Here is a 12887-nt window from a genome sequence, read left to right on the forward strand (position 1 = left end):
TACCCATTGCCTGTTATTAGTTAACCAGTTACAAAAAAAAAATCCCCCTTCTTCCATATCTACTCATTTCATTTCCCAGGTAGATCCAGATCTAAACAAAGAAGTATATAAGCACACAATTCTATTACTTTTCCCGCCTCAATTTATGTGGTATTCTTTGACTTGACATATACTTTTTTTTTTAAAAAAGGAATTTTTTGGATCTTTATGGTCAAAATAAATCTTAGATAGTTGTATGTCTATAAATCATCTCATAAAGTTAAATTATTTCTAAATATAAAAACGTGACATTCTTTTTGGGACATAATAAAAAAAAAATGTGCCACATAAAGTGGAACAGAGGAAGCACTAATAACATTGATATGCACAAAATTGTAAAATGTCTCTATATTTTTTAAACAACGTGTCCAGCCAAACTAATAGCCTGTTTGGCCAAGCTTACTTTTCTTCAAAAGTACTTATTTTTTTAAAAATGAAATGTTTAGCCAAGCTTTTAGGAGAAAATAAATGTTTTTAAAGAATAACAGAATTTGTTTTTTCAAAAGCTAAAAAAATAGTTTTTCACCTGAAGCACTTTTTTGAAAACTAATTTTAAGAAAAATACACTTATAAACATTTTTTAAAAGCTTAGTCATAAACTAATTGCCGCTCATTAAAAGTACATTTTTGAAAAGTATTTTTGAGAATATACTTTTCAAAATAAACGCATTTTAGAAGCTTGGCCGAGGGTCTTTCGGAAACAGCCTCCTTACCTTTCAAGGTTGGGATAAGATTTGCGTACACTTTAAGGAGTTGGGTGGTATAAGATGGGATAACTTATCCAACTTCTATATGAGATTACTTAACTTATCCCACCTTTTATCCCATTTAGATGGGATTGGGTGGGATAAACAACCGAGTTATCCCACCAACCGAACATGAAATAATTCCAATCTCATGGGACTAATAATCCATCCCATCCAATCCAATTTCTCCTACCAAACGACCTCCAATCTCCCCATACCCATGTTGTGAGATTTTACTGAATATGTTAGACGAGTAAATAATCTTAAGTTGACGAGTCACGTTGAGCTTCACTCTCTAGAGAAGCGCGTGAGGTAGACCCACCCCCAAATATATTACTACTTACTCTAGTAAATAAGATCCTTCTCTTCCATATCCATTTCCCATTTGTTTTCTCAGTTAGATCTCGATCTATGCTAAATATATACACACACAAAATCCCATTATAAATATATAACACATTGAATCTCCACAAAAGTTTGTGAAGCAAAAAAAAAAAAATGGAGAAGAAGAAGAGAACGATGACGTGGCATTACGTCGTCGTTTTGCTGATTATTATCAGCTGTTCATCGCCGGTTAGATCGGACGGTTCAGATCATAAGTATAAAGCTGGAGATCTAGTTCCTCTTTATGCTAATAAAGTCGGTCCTTTCCATAATCCAAGGTAATTAACTTAAATCGCTGTTAGATCGGTAAATTAATGTGATTTTATGCATGATCAAGGTAAATGTAGTAGTGTTGATGCTTTTATTGTGGTTAAAAAGTTGTCGGTGGTTATAAAAATGATAGATTTCTGTAAATAATTATTGATATAAGCTTAAATTAAGTCTGTTTTAAAGGAGTGTTGTTAGTGTAATTAGGTATTTTGTATGTTAATGATGAAATAAAGGTGAGATTTAGGGATTGTGAACATGTGATTTATCGTTAAAATGTGGTAGTGTTGATTTTATTGTGCTTAGAAAGTTGTCGGTGGTTATAAAAATGAGATAATAGTAAAAAACACACCTGAACTATAAGGTGTTTGTGTTTCTTGTGTGTGAGTTGACCTACTTAATGTACAATGTAGAAAGAGCTAAGATTTGGTGAAATCGAGATAGTGATCCATTTGGCCATAGATTTTGAAGATGCAATTTGAGTTTTTGAAGTTGTGATTTTTGGAACTTGAAGTTGTGTTTGGCCACGCATCTTACTTTGAAAAAAAAAAAAAAATTGAAGTTTTGTAAGTAGAAGTGAAGTTTCTCCGAAAAACTGGTCTGAACCAGTTTAACTTGAAAAGTTGAAGATAAATTTTCACAATCTGATCCAAAATCTATGACCAAACACTAGCTTAGTTGGTGTTGATAAGCTTAAATTACATTTGTTAACGAGATTTCTTTTAGTCTAATTAGAGCTTTGATAAGGGTGAGATCGTGAACGTTTACAATGTGGGAAGCTGAGTTAAAACTGTATTCTATCTGGCATGATCAAGCTAGAAGCTATGTGATTTCTTGTTGAGATGTGGCGTTGTTGGTTTTATTGCGCTCAGAAAGTTGTCGATGGTTATATAAATGAGTGATTTCTGCTGAACTATGTGATTCCTGTGTTTGAGCTGACTTATTGTTTGTACAATGTTAAAAAAATAAAAAAAAATAATAAAAAAAAAGTATAGAAAGAGCTAAGATTTGGTGAGATTGAGATCTCTTATTGGTGTGACTCCATTTTTTTGTCGTATTGATATTTTTAAATTAAGTCTTTTTCGGGGCTTTGTATGTTCATGATGGAATAAGAGTGAGATTTACAGGACCTCTTGTTTTAGAACTACTAATTTTACTTGAACGACAAATTATTTAGTAATCAAAAGAAATGGGCCTTAATAGAGCAAATGGATATAGAGGATTTATCTAGCTGACCTTAGCTAACTTGAGGTTGAGGTCTAGCTGGTTGATCTTTTTAACTGAAACTTGGATTGCAGCTCACTGGAGTCCTGCAATCTCTGACCAGGATGATCACATTTAATTTCCGATTTGCCAGGCCTAGGCTCTTGGCACTCTCTTATAAGTGCCTTACTCACCTACAAGCTGGTAAAGCGAGTTGATGCAAATATAACCCAAAAATGTTGAGGCTTAAATGGTTTAATGTTCCTGTGTGTAACATGCTCTAATTATATTTGAGTGTACATGTTAATACGTACGAATGTGTATGATAGTTCTCCCTCCTCGCTTTTTACTTCATTCTTAGTTTGATCCTTAATAAGATGGTCTATCTACCATTCTAATTGGGTGTGTGTCTATATACACACAAACACATATATAAAGAGGAGTTAGTTATATAAGTTATCATGGGGTATAAACATCTCTCATGAGAATATTTATGCTATGGAGGAGCAATTTTATGGGGAAATTAATGAATAAAAGAGTCAGTTCCATCCTTGGTATGTTACAGCAAATTTAAGTAAAGAAACAAAGCCAAACTTGGTTTAAATTGTTGATGGTGTACTTGTCAAAACAGGAAAAAGAATAGATTATAAAATGTAGAGCAGACCACCTTAGTAACTTTCGCTACCAATAATTTGCACAATTAGTTGTTAGTACCTAAGTTGCTCGGACTCTCCAAAATGGCTGCCGCACCCATGTCGGATCCTCCAAAAATGCACTACTTTTGGAGGATCCGACACGTACCCGTCGATATTTTTGAAGAGTCCGAGAAACATAACTTGTTACTGAATCCCCTAAATAGTCACTAAGTCTCTTGTCCTGTTACAAATGGGTGGTACTAGTAGTAATAGTGAGCAAACTTTTAATTGCCAGGTCTTTTTTTCATGAGTTTTGATGTTCAAATTCTTTGGAAAGAAATAGTTGCCTATAGCTCTGCATATATCATATATGAACACGTCTCTGTTCTGTGTTTTTTAAAATTATCTGGGTAATAATTGACGGCTTGTTATGTTTTGGATTATCCTTCCAGTGAAACATACCGGTTCTTTGATCTTCCTTTTTGTACTCCAGGTATGTCACTATTGTTCTTAAGTTTCCGTTCTTAAGTTACCCTGTAGACTTTAAGTTTCAATTTACCGAGACACGTTCTTGCAGATCATGTGAAAGAGAAAAAGGAAGCTCTTGGTGAGGTCTTGAATGGTGACCGATTGGTTAGTGCCCCTTACAAGCTTGACTTTTTGTACGACAAGGACTCGGAAATAGTTTGCAGGAAGAAGTTGTCCAAGGAAGAAGTTTCTCAATTCCGCAGCGCTGTTGCTAAAGACTACTACTTTCAAATGTATTACGATGACTTGCCCATTTGGGGTTTCTTAGGGAAAGTTGACAAGGAAGGAAAATCTGACCCCAGCGAATACAAATACTACCTGTTTAAACATCTCCATTTTGAGATCTTTTACAACAATGATCGTGTGATTGAGATCAATGCACGAACTGATCCTAATGCCCTGGTAGATATCACAGAGGATAAAGAGGTTGATGTTGACTTCATGTACTCTGTAAAATGGAAAGAGACAAAAACGCACTTCGATAAGAGGATGGAGAAGTACTCACAGTCTTCGTCGTTGCCGCATCACTTGGAAATCCATTGGTTCTCAATAATTAATTCCTGTGTGACAGTCCTTCTCTTAACTGGTTTTCTTGCCACAATTCTTATGCGGGTCCTTAAGAATGACTTTGTCAAGTATGTAACAAGTTAGTTAATTTGTTTGGTATTTACTTTTGTTGGTCTTCCGACACAAAGTTTTGTCTTGGTCTTTGGCTCAAATATTATTCATATTTTCTTTAAAAGGTATGCACATGACGAGGAGGCAGCTGATGACCAAGAAGAAACTGGGTGGAAATACATCCATGGTGATGTTTTTAGGTACCCAAGTCACAAATCCTTGATGGCTGCAGCACTTGGTAGTGGCACCCAGCTATTTACACTGTAAGTATTTTATGAATGGCTTACTCTGAAAAATAAAATTTTCAGTAGAATATTCAAAAGGTCTGTTCCATGTGTATTTAATCTGATAGCTTCCTACTTGGTCATTAGGAAATTTTTCGTCTCAAGCATGCCTTTGCTTAACACTCTTTCTTCTTTCAATTCTCAGGACCATCTTTATTTTCCTTCTCTCACTTGTTGGTGTCTTCTATCCATACAACCGTGGAGCTTTATTCACGGCACTGGTAGTCATATATGCTCTCACATCTGGGATTGCAGGCTATACTGCTGCCTCTTTCTATTGCCAGCTAGAAGGGACAAACTGGGTTTGTTTTCTTGTCCTTATTATATTGCTTTTCCATTTGAATGTAGTTATCTTCTTACACTATATTCCTAATTGTGAATATTTGCTTATTATCATCCCAAAATCAAGGTAAACGCTTTGATTTTTTTTTTTTCTTTGTCCAATCATACTTTGTTTCTTCCTTGGAATATTTTTCTATCCTTTTCTTAGGACACCCAAAAATTGAAGGTTTGTGAATAGCAAGTCAAGTCATTTGTTTGCTGAAGGCACATACTCTAATGGCATAAGTTTGACCCCCTATATTGAGGGTTTAGACGATTCATGTGTTATCGATACCATTGCTCTTTTGCTAATCAAAGATAAAAAACAGAACTTGGTTACTCAAGAATCCTATTCAAGCAATCAAAACAAGCTGAAGATAGAGCTTTGTTCTTTATCCTTGATTTAAGTGTGTGATAATTTGTATGATAGATGATTTGTTACTTATTCCTTCTGGACAGAACATTACGGAAGCTGAGTTGTTATTTAGAGTAGTAGTTTATCTTCATCTTTTATGGGTTACACTTTGTCAAGGCCAATATATATTACACGCTTCGTTCTTTTTTGGTTTGTCTATGCCATCAAATAACTATGTCCCTGTGTTTGTTTACTTTATTGTTGCCTTAGCTAATGAAACAAAAAGTTGCAAAATTGAGGCGCACAGCGAAGTTAATCATTATATTTCCTTTCTTCTCTGCAGGTCAGGAATTTGATATTGACTGGAGGCTTGTTTTGTGGACCTCTGTTTCTCACATTCTGTTTCCTTAACAGCGTAGCAATTGCATACAGTGCCACTGCTGCACTGCCTTTTGGAACCATTGTGGTCATCTTTCTAATATGGGCTCTTGTAACGTCACCTTTGCTTGTATTGGGAGGGATAGCTGGAAAGAACAGCAGGGCTGAGTTCCAAGCTCCTTGTCGAACTACCAAATACCCAAGAGAGATCCCACCATTACCTTGGTACCGCGGAACTCTACCTCAGATGGCAATGGCTGGATTTTTGCCTTTCAGCGCCATATATATTGAACTTTACTATATATTTGCAAGTGTTTGGGGTCACAGGATTTACACAATATACAGCATCTTATTTATAGTCTTCATTATTCTCATAATCGTCACCGCTTTTATAACCGTGGCCTTGACATACTTTCAACTCGCTGCTGAAGATCATGAATGGTGGTGGAGGTATGTCTCTCATTTACTCGTGTGATTATTCCTTGATCTTTCTTATGAATAATTTATGCATTCAGCAATTTGAGAAACACCTTGCAATATGTTAATTTGATATTCCTTTACCACATCATCATACATTCCTAACTTGTATATGTTTGATCTGAATAGGGCTTTCCTATGTGGCGGATCGACTGGACTGTTCATCTATGGCTACTGCTTGTATTACTATTATGCCCGTTCCGATATGTCTGGCTTCATGCAAACCTCGTTCTTCTTTGGATACATGGCTTGCATCTGCTATGGTTTCTTTCTCATGCTCGGAACTGTTGGTTTCCGTGCTGCCCTATTTTTTGTCCGTCATATATACCGGTCAATCAAGTGCGAGTAGGAAGCTGGTGGGACGGTCTTCTGTCTCACACGGAATGCTTTACAGATCCGGTAGGGCAATGTTGTATCGAAGAAGGCCATGTAGGATCTTAGGATCTCTTGAGATGAATCATGTATTATCTATCACCGGGAAATTTAAGAACCATTTTTCATTTACAGCTCAGCGATTTATATCGAGTAATAGATTTAGAGTTTGTGTTCCATATTCTTATCCTTCAACACATTATCCTAGTCTCTCTAGTATTCCTTGTACTGCATTGGACAAACTTTTGAGGTATAATTGTACTTGCCCCAAGTTTCAAAAGATTGTATGAAATGATTCATTCACTGATTTGATGATATTCTGTTGGTATCTTACACTTTTTCTTTTTCTGTTTATGATACTTGAACATTTTCCCTTACTCTATTATTGCCACTATATGTTCTCTAGTTGTTACAAAAGTCGTTGTTGTCTGCACCTCCTCCAATTGTAAATGATTTAAAGATAACATAAGTTCATAACTCCAGTACGCAATAGATGTATCATTTAATTAAACGCACATATAAGAGTACTTCCTTCATCCCATTTCATGTGATATTATTTGACTGGATATGAAGTTTAAGAAAACCATAAAGACTTTTAAAACAAATTATATATATTTATAAATCATCTCATTATTGGTAAAATGAAAAAGTCTTGATGTTATGTTGTTTCTAAATTGTTCAATCATCTACCTACTTACAATCATGAGTACGTACAAGATTCTTTAAACCTAAGAACACTTAACTATGCATATTACATGGTATTCTATATCTTTGCTTATAACGTGCTCTTATTCAAAGTTCGACACGGTAGTAAATTCATTTTAACTTCATGACCATTTCAATGGAAATCGTGTGATAAATCAATTTGCTATTAGTGATTTAAACCCATTAAATGATATCATGAAAATAACTTCATAGCCCTCTATACGTCTGTTCATCCCATAATGCAACTTTCCAAAATTTAATGATTCCTACTCGTCTATCAATCTATCAGTTGCAAGACATCAAGCTAGGTAATAAGCAAAGCATATAGAAGAGAGCAAATCCTGCAATGATGAGTCCTATAAGTTTGTCAATAGCTTTTAAGTAGTTGAGTCAGCTCCATCTAACATAATAAGAAATAATGTTTGATCAAGTTACTGACAAAAATGTTTGAACAACAATATATCTTAAATCCATCCGATAATGTAACATGCATTTAAAATAGTAAAGGAAATCCAGTTTACACGCAGCTCTGCCCGACTGCACTATCATGAAACAGTATGTCCTCGCTGCAGCTATCAGTTGCATATTCCCTTTTGACAAAAGGCATTATACCGACAGTGTGCTCTTCTGGGCAAGTGGGAGGGTGAGGGTATCCAAACGACTCTTACAAAATGTAAATGTGACCAACTACCTCCATGAACCACCAAGTCTGATAACCTCCTCAGTACTTGAATCCCTATTTGGAGCCCTATCGTAGTCGCCTACGTTCTCCTTTTGACTGCCTAAGTCACCATATAGATCTTTAAGCTTGGCTAGATTGCTAGATGTAGATGGAGCCCTCTTCTCCTTGCTCTCATCTCTAGGTGGAGTTCGCTGTTGATCAAGATTGGCGCCTTGATCATGCAAGCTTTGGCTGTGGCTTCTACTCCTACTACGGCTTCTTCTGCTTCTCTCTACTGACCTTCGATCATAATCATACCTCCTGTCTCTATCCCTTCCTCGATCTCTGTCATAATCACGCCTCCTGTCTCTATCCCTTTCATCATACCTCCTATCTCTATCCCGATCCCTGCCCCCCTCCCTTTCTCTATCCTGGTCCCTATACCTATCTCTATCCCTATCCCTATCCCTATCCCTATCACGGTCTCTGTCCCTTGTTCTTTCCTTGTCCCTCTCTCTGTCCCGGCCCCTGTCCCTTTCAGAATTTTCTCGGTCAGATAAATCACGGCTTTGACTCCGGCGCTTGCTGGGGGACCGTCTTGAATCATCTGCAACATCCCTATCATAGAGTGGCGGTGGTGCAATTGTACGTCGGACGGGAGATGAATCTCTAGTTGATGCACGATGAGGTGCACGCTGACCAAAGGACACTGAAAGGGAAGCTTTGACAGAAGGTGGCCGGCGGGAAGTTTCCTCAGATCCACGACTAGAGTCCCCAGTTGAGCCAGAGAGTTTGGTTGGCAGATTCATTTTTTCAAGATTGGCAACTGCTGCTCGCATAACAGGAACAGGAATGCGGGGTAGTAGTGTGTCAAAATAATACTGCAATTGAAAAAAAAAAAAAGTGCAAGTGAATCATGGGAACAGGTTTGAAATACCAATAATAATAGCATTATCCAAGAAAGTCTCAGGTATAGTAGATCAATGCATATGAATGGAAATTGAAAATCCTGATCCAACAATGCATAATTCTTGCCTACGCCCTCCGGTAGAGGCTCCCTACTGCTAAGTAAATGATCTAATAAGCGAATTGCATAAATGTGAAGCTCCAGAACTCATCTAAACAATTAGGGAAGTACCCATACCAGAGCCTACGTGCTGTGACAAATGAGAAATCTTCCAATGAAGGGTCAGTCAAAGCATCTGAGTTACACCCAGCAGTTCAAAAAGCAATAATCATCAAAATTGGAAGATGTAGACAGCAGCTATTCGAGGCTAAGGAAACAATAACATGAAAGCAACACTCAGCTGTTTTTATTAAGTATAGGCGCATAATTATAGCCATGGAAACAGTTAGGAGAAAATTATCGCACCATTCTTTTCATTCAGCTGTTAAAATCGCACATGTTCTGAAGCAGAGCCAAAGAATTATCTAGTGTCAGACTCCTTTATATCAACTGGTTCACTTTTGACTAAGCTACGAATCATGATGTTCTACTTTCAAAATCAGCAAACAAATAAGAGGCAAAAAGAAACACCAGAGATAAGTTAAGCATCCATTAGAAACATTATGAGTGTATATTGCATCACTGTACTAAAATATTCTCCAAAAGGTCAGGTTTAGAGGTGGCACCTTACCTGTCCGAGAAATAAGTCACGCACATATACGCCCATTGTGGTCATTTTGCCACTGGATCCAGGAGAGAATTCCTGACATAAATAGTTAATAATAATCAGAATGAGCCCTAAAAATCAACTCTGATCATGAAGAATAAACACAGTAGGTGAACAAACTAAAGACATAACGGTTCAGTTTTCAGAGATGCTGATAAAACTACTGAAAAGGCTCCCACTGCTTCAAAACCCGGTTCACAGAAAAAGAAGGGACAGAAGACGAAAACTGTACAAAAATGAAGCGCAAAAGGTAAAATATCATAAGTATACCACCATACAAATATTAAAAGCAGTTCACCTGCAAAAAAAATCATGTCCACGCACCTTCAAGCAAGAGTGGTCCTTGCATCCTAAGGCATAAGGTGTAAGAATCATAGCATAAAGTATGCACAGGTCATGTAATACTTACGACACACAATCAATATCAATATCTCAGACGCAGAGCTGAGAACAACATGGTCCTACGGATACTAATAGCCTATTTGGCCAAGCTTCTAGGAAGCCAAAAGTGCTTATTTTCGAAATTTAAAGTGTTTGGCCAAGCTTTTAGGGAAAAAATAAGCGCTTTTGAGTAGTACCAGAAGCTGTTTTTCAGAAGCTAAAAAAAATAGCTTTCCCCAACAGCACTTTTGGAACATTGGCCAATCACAAAATGCTGCTCTAATATTGGCAAAAGTGTTTTTCAAATCAATTAGCCAAACACAAACTGCTACTCTCCATAAGGACTTCTTCGAAAATCACTTCTGCCAAAAGCAACTTTCCAAATAAGCAGATTCTGGAAGCTTGGCTAAACAGGCTATAAAAGAGAGAGAGAAAGACAATTCTACCACTAGGACTATTGGAAAGTGAGCTCTTGCAGTAGAAATGGTTAAGTGGTGATTCAAAGGAGACCATTAAGATTAAAAAAATGCTGATTCAAGACAGATTGATCAGCTAGTTTAAAAAGAACGAAAGCAGAGAGGAAAAGCATTATCATTCAGGAGGGGCAGGAAATTAACTATGGAGGCAACTTTCTGGGTGGATGGACAAGACAAGAGAACAGTAACAAATGATTGCATCTCTCCTTCAAACACTATATTCCACGAAATTGATGAAATGTCAAAGTTGCAAGCAAATCTATAGCATGGAAATGATCGGGATTGACAGACATGTAATTTGTATGCAAAATGCTAGAATCCTAACAGAATGCTCCAATGCAGCACCTCAATCCAGAGTAATACAAATAGAATGATCTAGTTCAGGTACAGCGCTTCATTTTTACCTCATCATCTTTGAGATAAGGCTCATACCAACTCCATAATGTCTTAAAATCCGCAAGATATCTCAGATAAAGGAACCCAACCTGCAAAAGAATAATACAAGCATCAAACCTTTTGCAAGAGGCTCAAGAATGTAAGTAGAACAATATAAGAAAACAAAACCACATGAATTTGAGGAAGCAGGGACATGGTTTAACTGGAATGCAACTGAATTATCTATTCATACATGTGACCATGAAAGGGACTGCTGTGCATTAGATGGGATTCCAAAAGCTTCATTTGATTCATTACTTGGTAAAGCAGTGAACGTGATGGCAAGGAAGTGGAGGGGGTTCCAGTTTGCTTAAAATCTAAGCATCAGCAACTACAAAAGGTAATTTTGTTAGCTTTCTGCAGCATTTAACAGAGAAGAATTGAGAGAGGGAAAAGTACGACATAACCTAGCTGGTTAGGAAAGACGAACTCGGTACGCCTCATTCCTCAATATCACCTAATTGGATGAAGTGGGTCATCTAAAACATTCTTACAGCATAAAATGTAACTTTATTGTCTATCAACAATTACTGAAAGCAAAGAAGTAATATTTTCTTCTCCCTTCTGCTTTTGGAAACACATGAAACAATCCATACTTCCACTCCTTCACTTCCAAATAGAAACCTTTCAATGGAAAATACTGTTAGAAGCGGCTAAAGCTGCAGATTAGGGTTCTCATTTTATCGAACTCCATTTATCATTTTTCCTCTATTATGGCACCTCCAACGACCGACACAATAGAATCACTGGACCAACCGCCAAGCTAACTGACAGCCTCGAAAACTCTCAACTTTCATTAATGGTTCTAAAGTCTTTTCTAATCAAAATTTAAAAAGGAATGAAGATTTTTAAGGGGGAAAAGATGCGCACTACTAGTGTACTACTAAACAGGCATGATCATCAGTTGAAAATAAAAGCAAACATCCCCTAAATATCTATACAGAAATCCTTAGGGAATCACAGTCAGAATCTGGCGAAAAATGAAAAAATTCACAGCTAAGAAAGCAACAAATCTAATAGATCAAGTGCAAGACGAAGACACAGAACACCACTTACAGCTCTAATGTAAGGAGAATCCGGATGCTTTAACAGGCCATGCATTTGCTTGACAGTAAGTTTCATTGTAAAGAACTTGTAGAGAAGACAGAAGGCTGTTGAAGGACCACGACAGTTGCCAGTCATCCATGGTTCCACATGGTCAACTTGATTATAGATTTCATCAATCACTTCATGATAAGTTTTCAGCCGCAACAGGTCTCTGAAGTAATCAGAAGAGAGAATGTTCATGCAGAGAACCTTCTCCAACAATTGGTCTATAGGTCTCCCAGAAGTCTTAACCTCAGCCATACCCTTAGTGATGTAAACACCAAAGTGCTATCTTTTCCTCCCCTTGCGTGGCCAACAATAAAAAATGATAAGTGGAAAAAATTGAGGTTCAGATACTGAATTACCTGCCACAGGAGAAAAATGAATAAATTATAAACATAAAGGCATTGAGTGAATCGAAACTTGCAAAAGAGCGTACAATGATATAACCAAGTTTGAGCTAAGATAACCATAACACGTCTGAACAACTAAATGATCACTATTGCTTGGCACATTCATACAATCAATCAACTAAGTGCCAATCCAACTTAGTTGTGATGGGCTATATGAATCATCTTAATTCATTCAGCCCTTAGATCCATTTCATCTCAACAGTAAACAATCATCTTTCAAGACAAATAGTGAGTTAGCTAAAAGGCCTCTAGAACTGATATGCAACACACAAGTCTCTTACCAAAATGAAATGACTCCTGACAAACATCAGACCTAATGCAAGTATACCCGTGCTTCTCACCAAACAAATCCACCAACAATGATTTGAGCTATTTTCCCCCAACAATAAAGACTCAAATTACACATCCAAATGATACTTGAATGAAAAAGTAAACACGAAAACAGATTTC

General features: G+C 36.9%; 2 protein-coding genes across 10 annotated transcripts; one reads left to right on the top strand and one right to left on the bottom strand.

The window, feature by feature from the left end:
- Positions 1-1218: 1218 nt before the first annotated feature.
- Positions 1219-6914, top strand: LOC132060376 (transmembrane 9 superfamily member 3-like). Its single transcript, XM_059453405.1, has 7 exons — positions 1219-1447; positions 3727-3767; positions 3852-4437; positions 4546-4683; positions 4850-5006; positions 5724-6208; positions 6365-6914. The coding sequence occupies exons 1-7, from the start codon at positions 1284-1286 to the stop codon at positions 6582-6584; spliced, it is 1791 nt and encodes a 596-aa protein (XP_059309388.1). The 5' UTR covers positions 1219-1283; the 3' UTR covers positions 6585-6914.
- A 737-nt stretch (positions 6915-7651) lies between these two features.
- LOC132060377 (pre-mRNA splicing factor SR-like 1) lies at positions 7652-12447 on the bottom strand. 9 transcript variants are annotated; one of them, XM_059453411.1, is made up of 6 exons: positions 11995-12419; positions 10908-10988; positions 9611-9682; positions 8623-8854; positions 8307-8501; positions 7652-8274 (listed from the first exon to the last, which is right to left on the bottom strand). In XM_059453411.1, exons 1-6 carry the CDS (start codon positions 12283-12285, stop codon positions 8000-8002), a joined length of 1146 nt encoding a protein of 381 aa, XP_059309394.1. In that variant the 5' UTR covers positions 12286-12419; the 3' UTR covers positions 7652-7999. The 9 variants fall into 9 exon arrangements, 6 of the variants coding, with proteins under 6 accessions (XP_059309394.1, XP_059309389.1, XP_059309392.1 ...); XR_009415922.1 differs by lacking the exons at positions 7652-8274; positions 8307-8501 and adding an exon at positions 9945-9996 and having other exon boundaries at positions 8791-8854; positions 11995-12420; XR_009415923.1 differs by lacking the exons at positions 7652-8274; positions 8307-8501; positions 8623-8854; positions 9611-9682 and adding exons at positions 9968-9996; positions 11132-11269; positions 11346-11395 and having other exon boundaries at positions 11995-12447.
- Between the last annotated feature and the right edge of the window lie 440 nt (positions 12448-12887).

The sequence above is a fragment of the Lycium ferocissimum genome, chromosome 6 (assembly GCF_029784015.1).
Source record: "Lycium ferocissimum isolate CSIRO_LF1 chromosome 6, AGI_CSIRO_Lferr_CH_V1, whole genome shotgun sequence".
In the NCBI taxonomy this organism is placed as follows: domain Eukaryota; kingdom Viridiplantae; phylum Streptophyta; class Magnoliopsida; order Solanales; family Solanaceae; genus Lycium; species Lycium ferocissimum.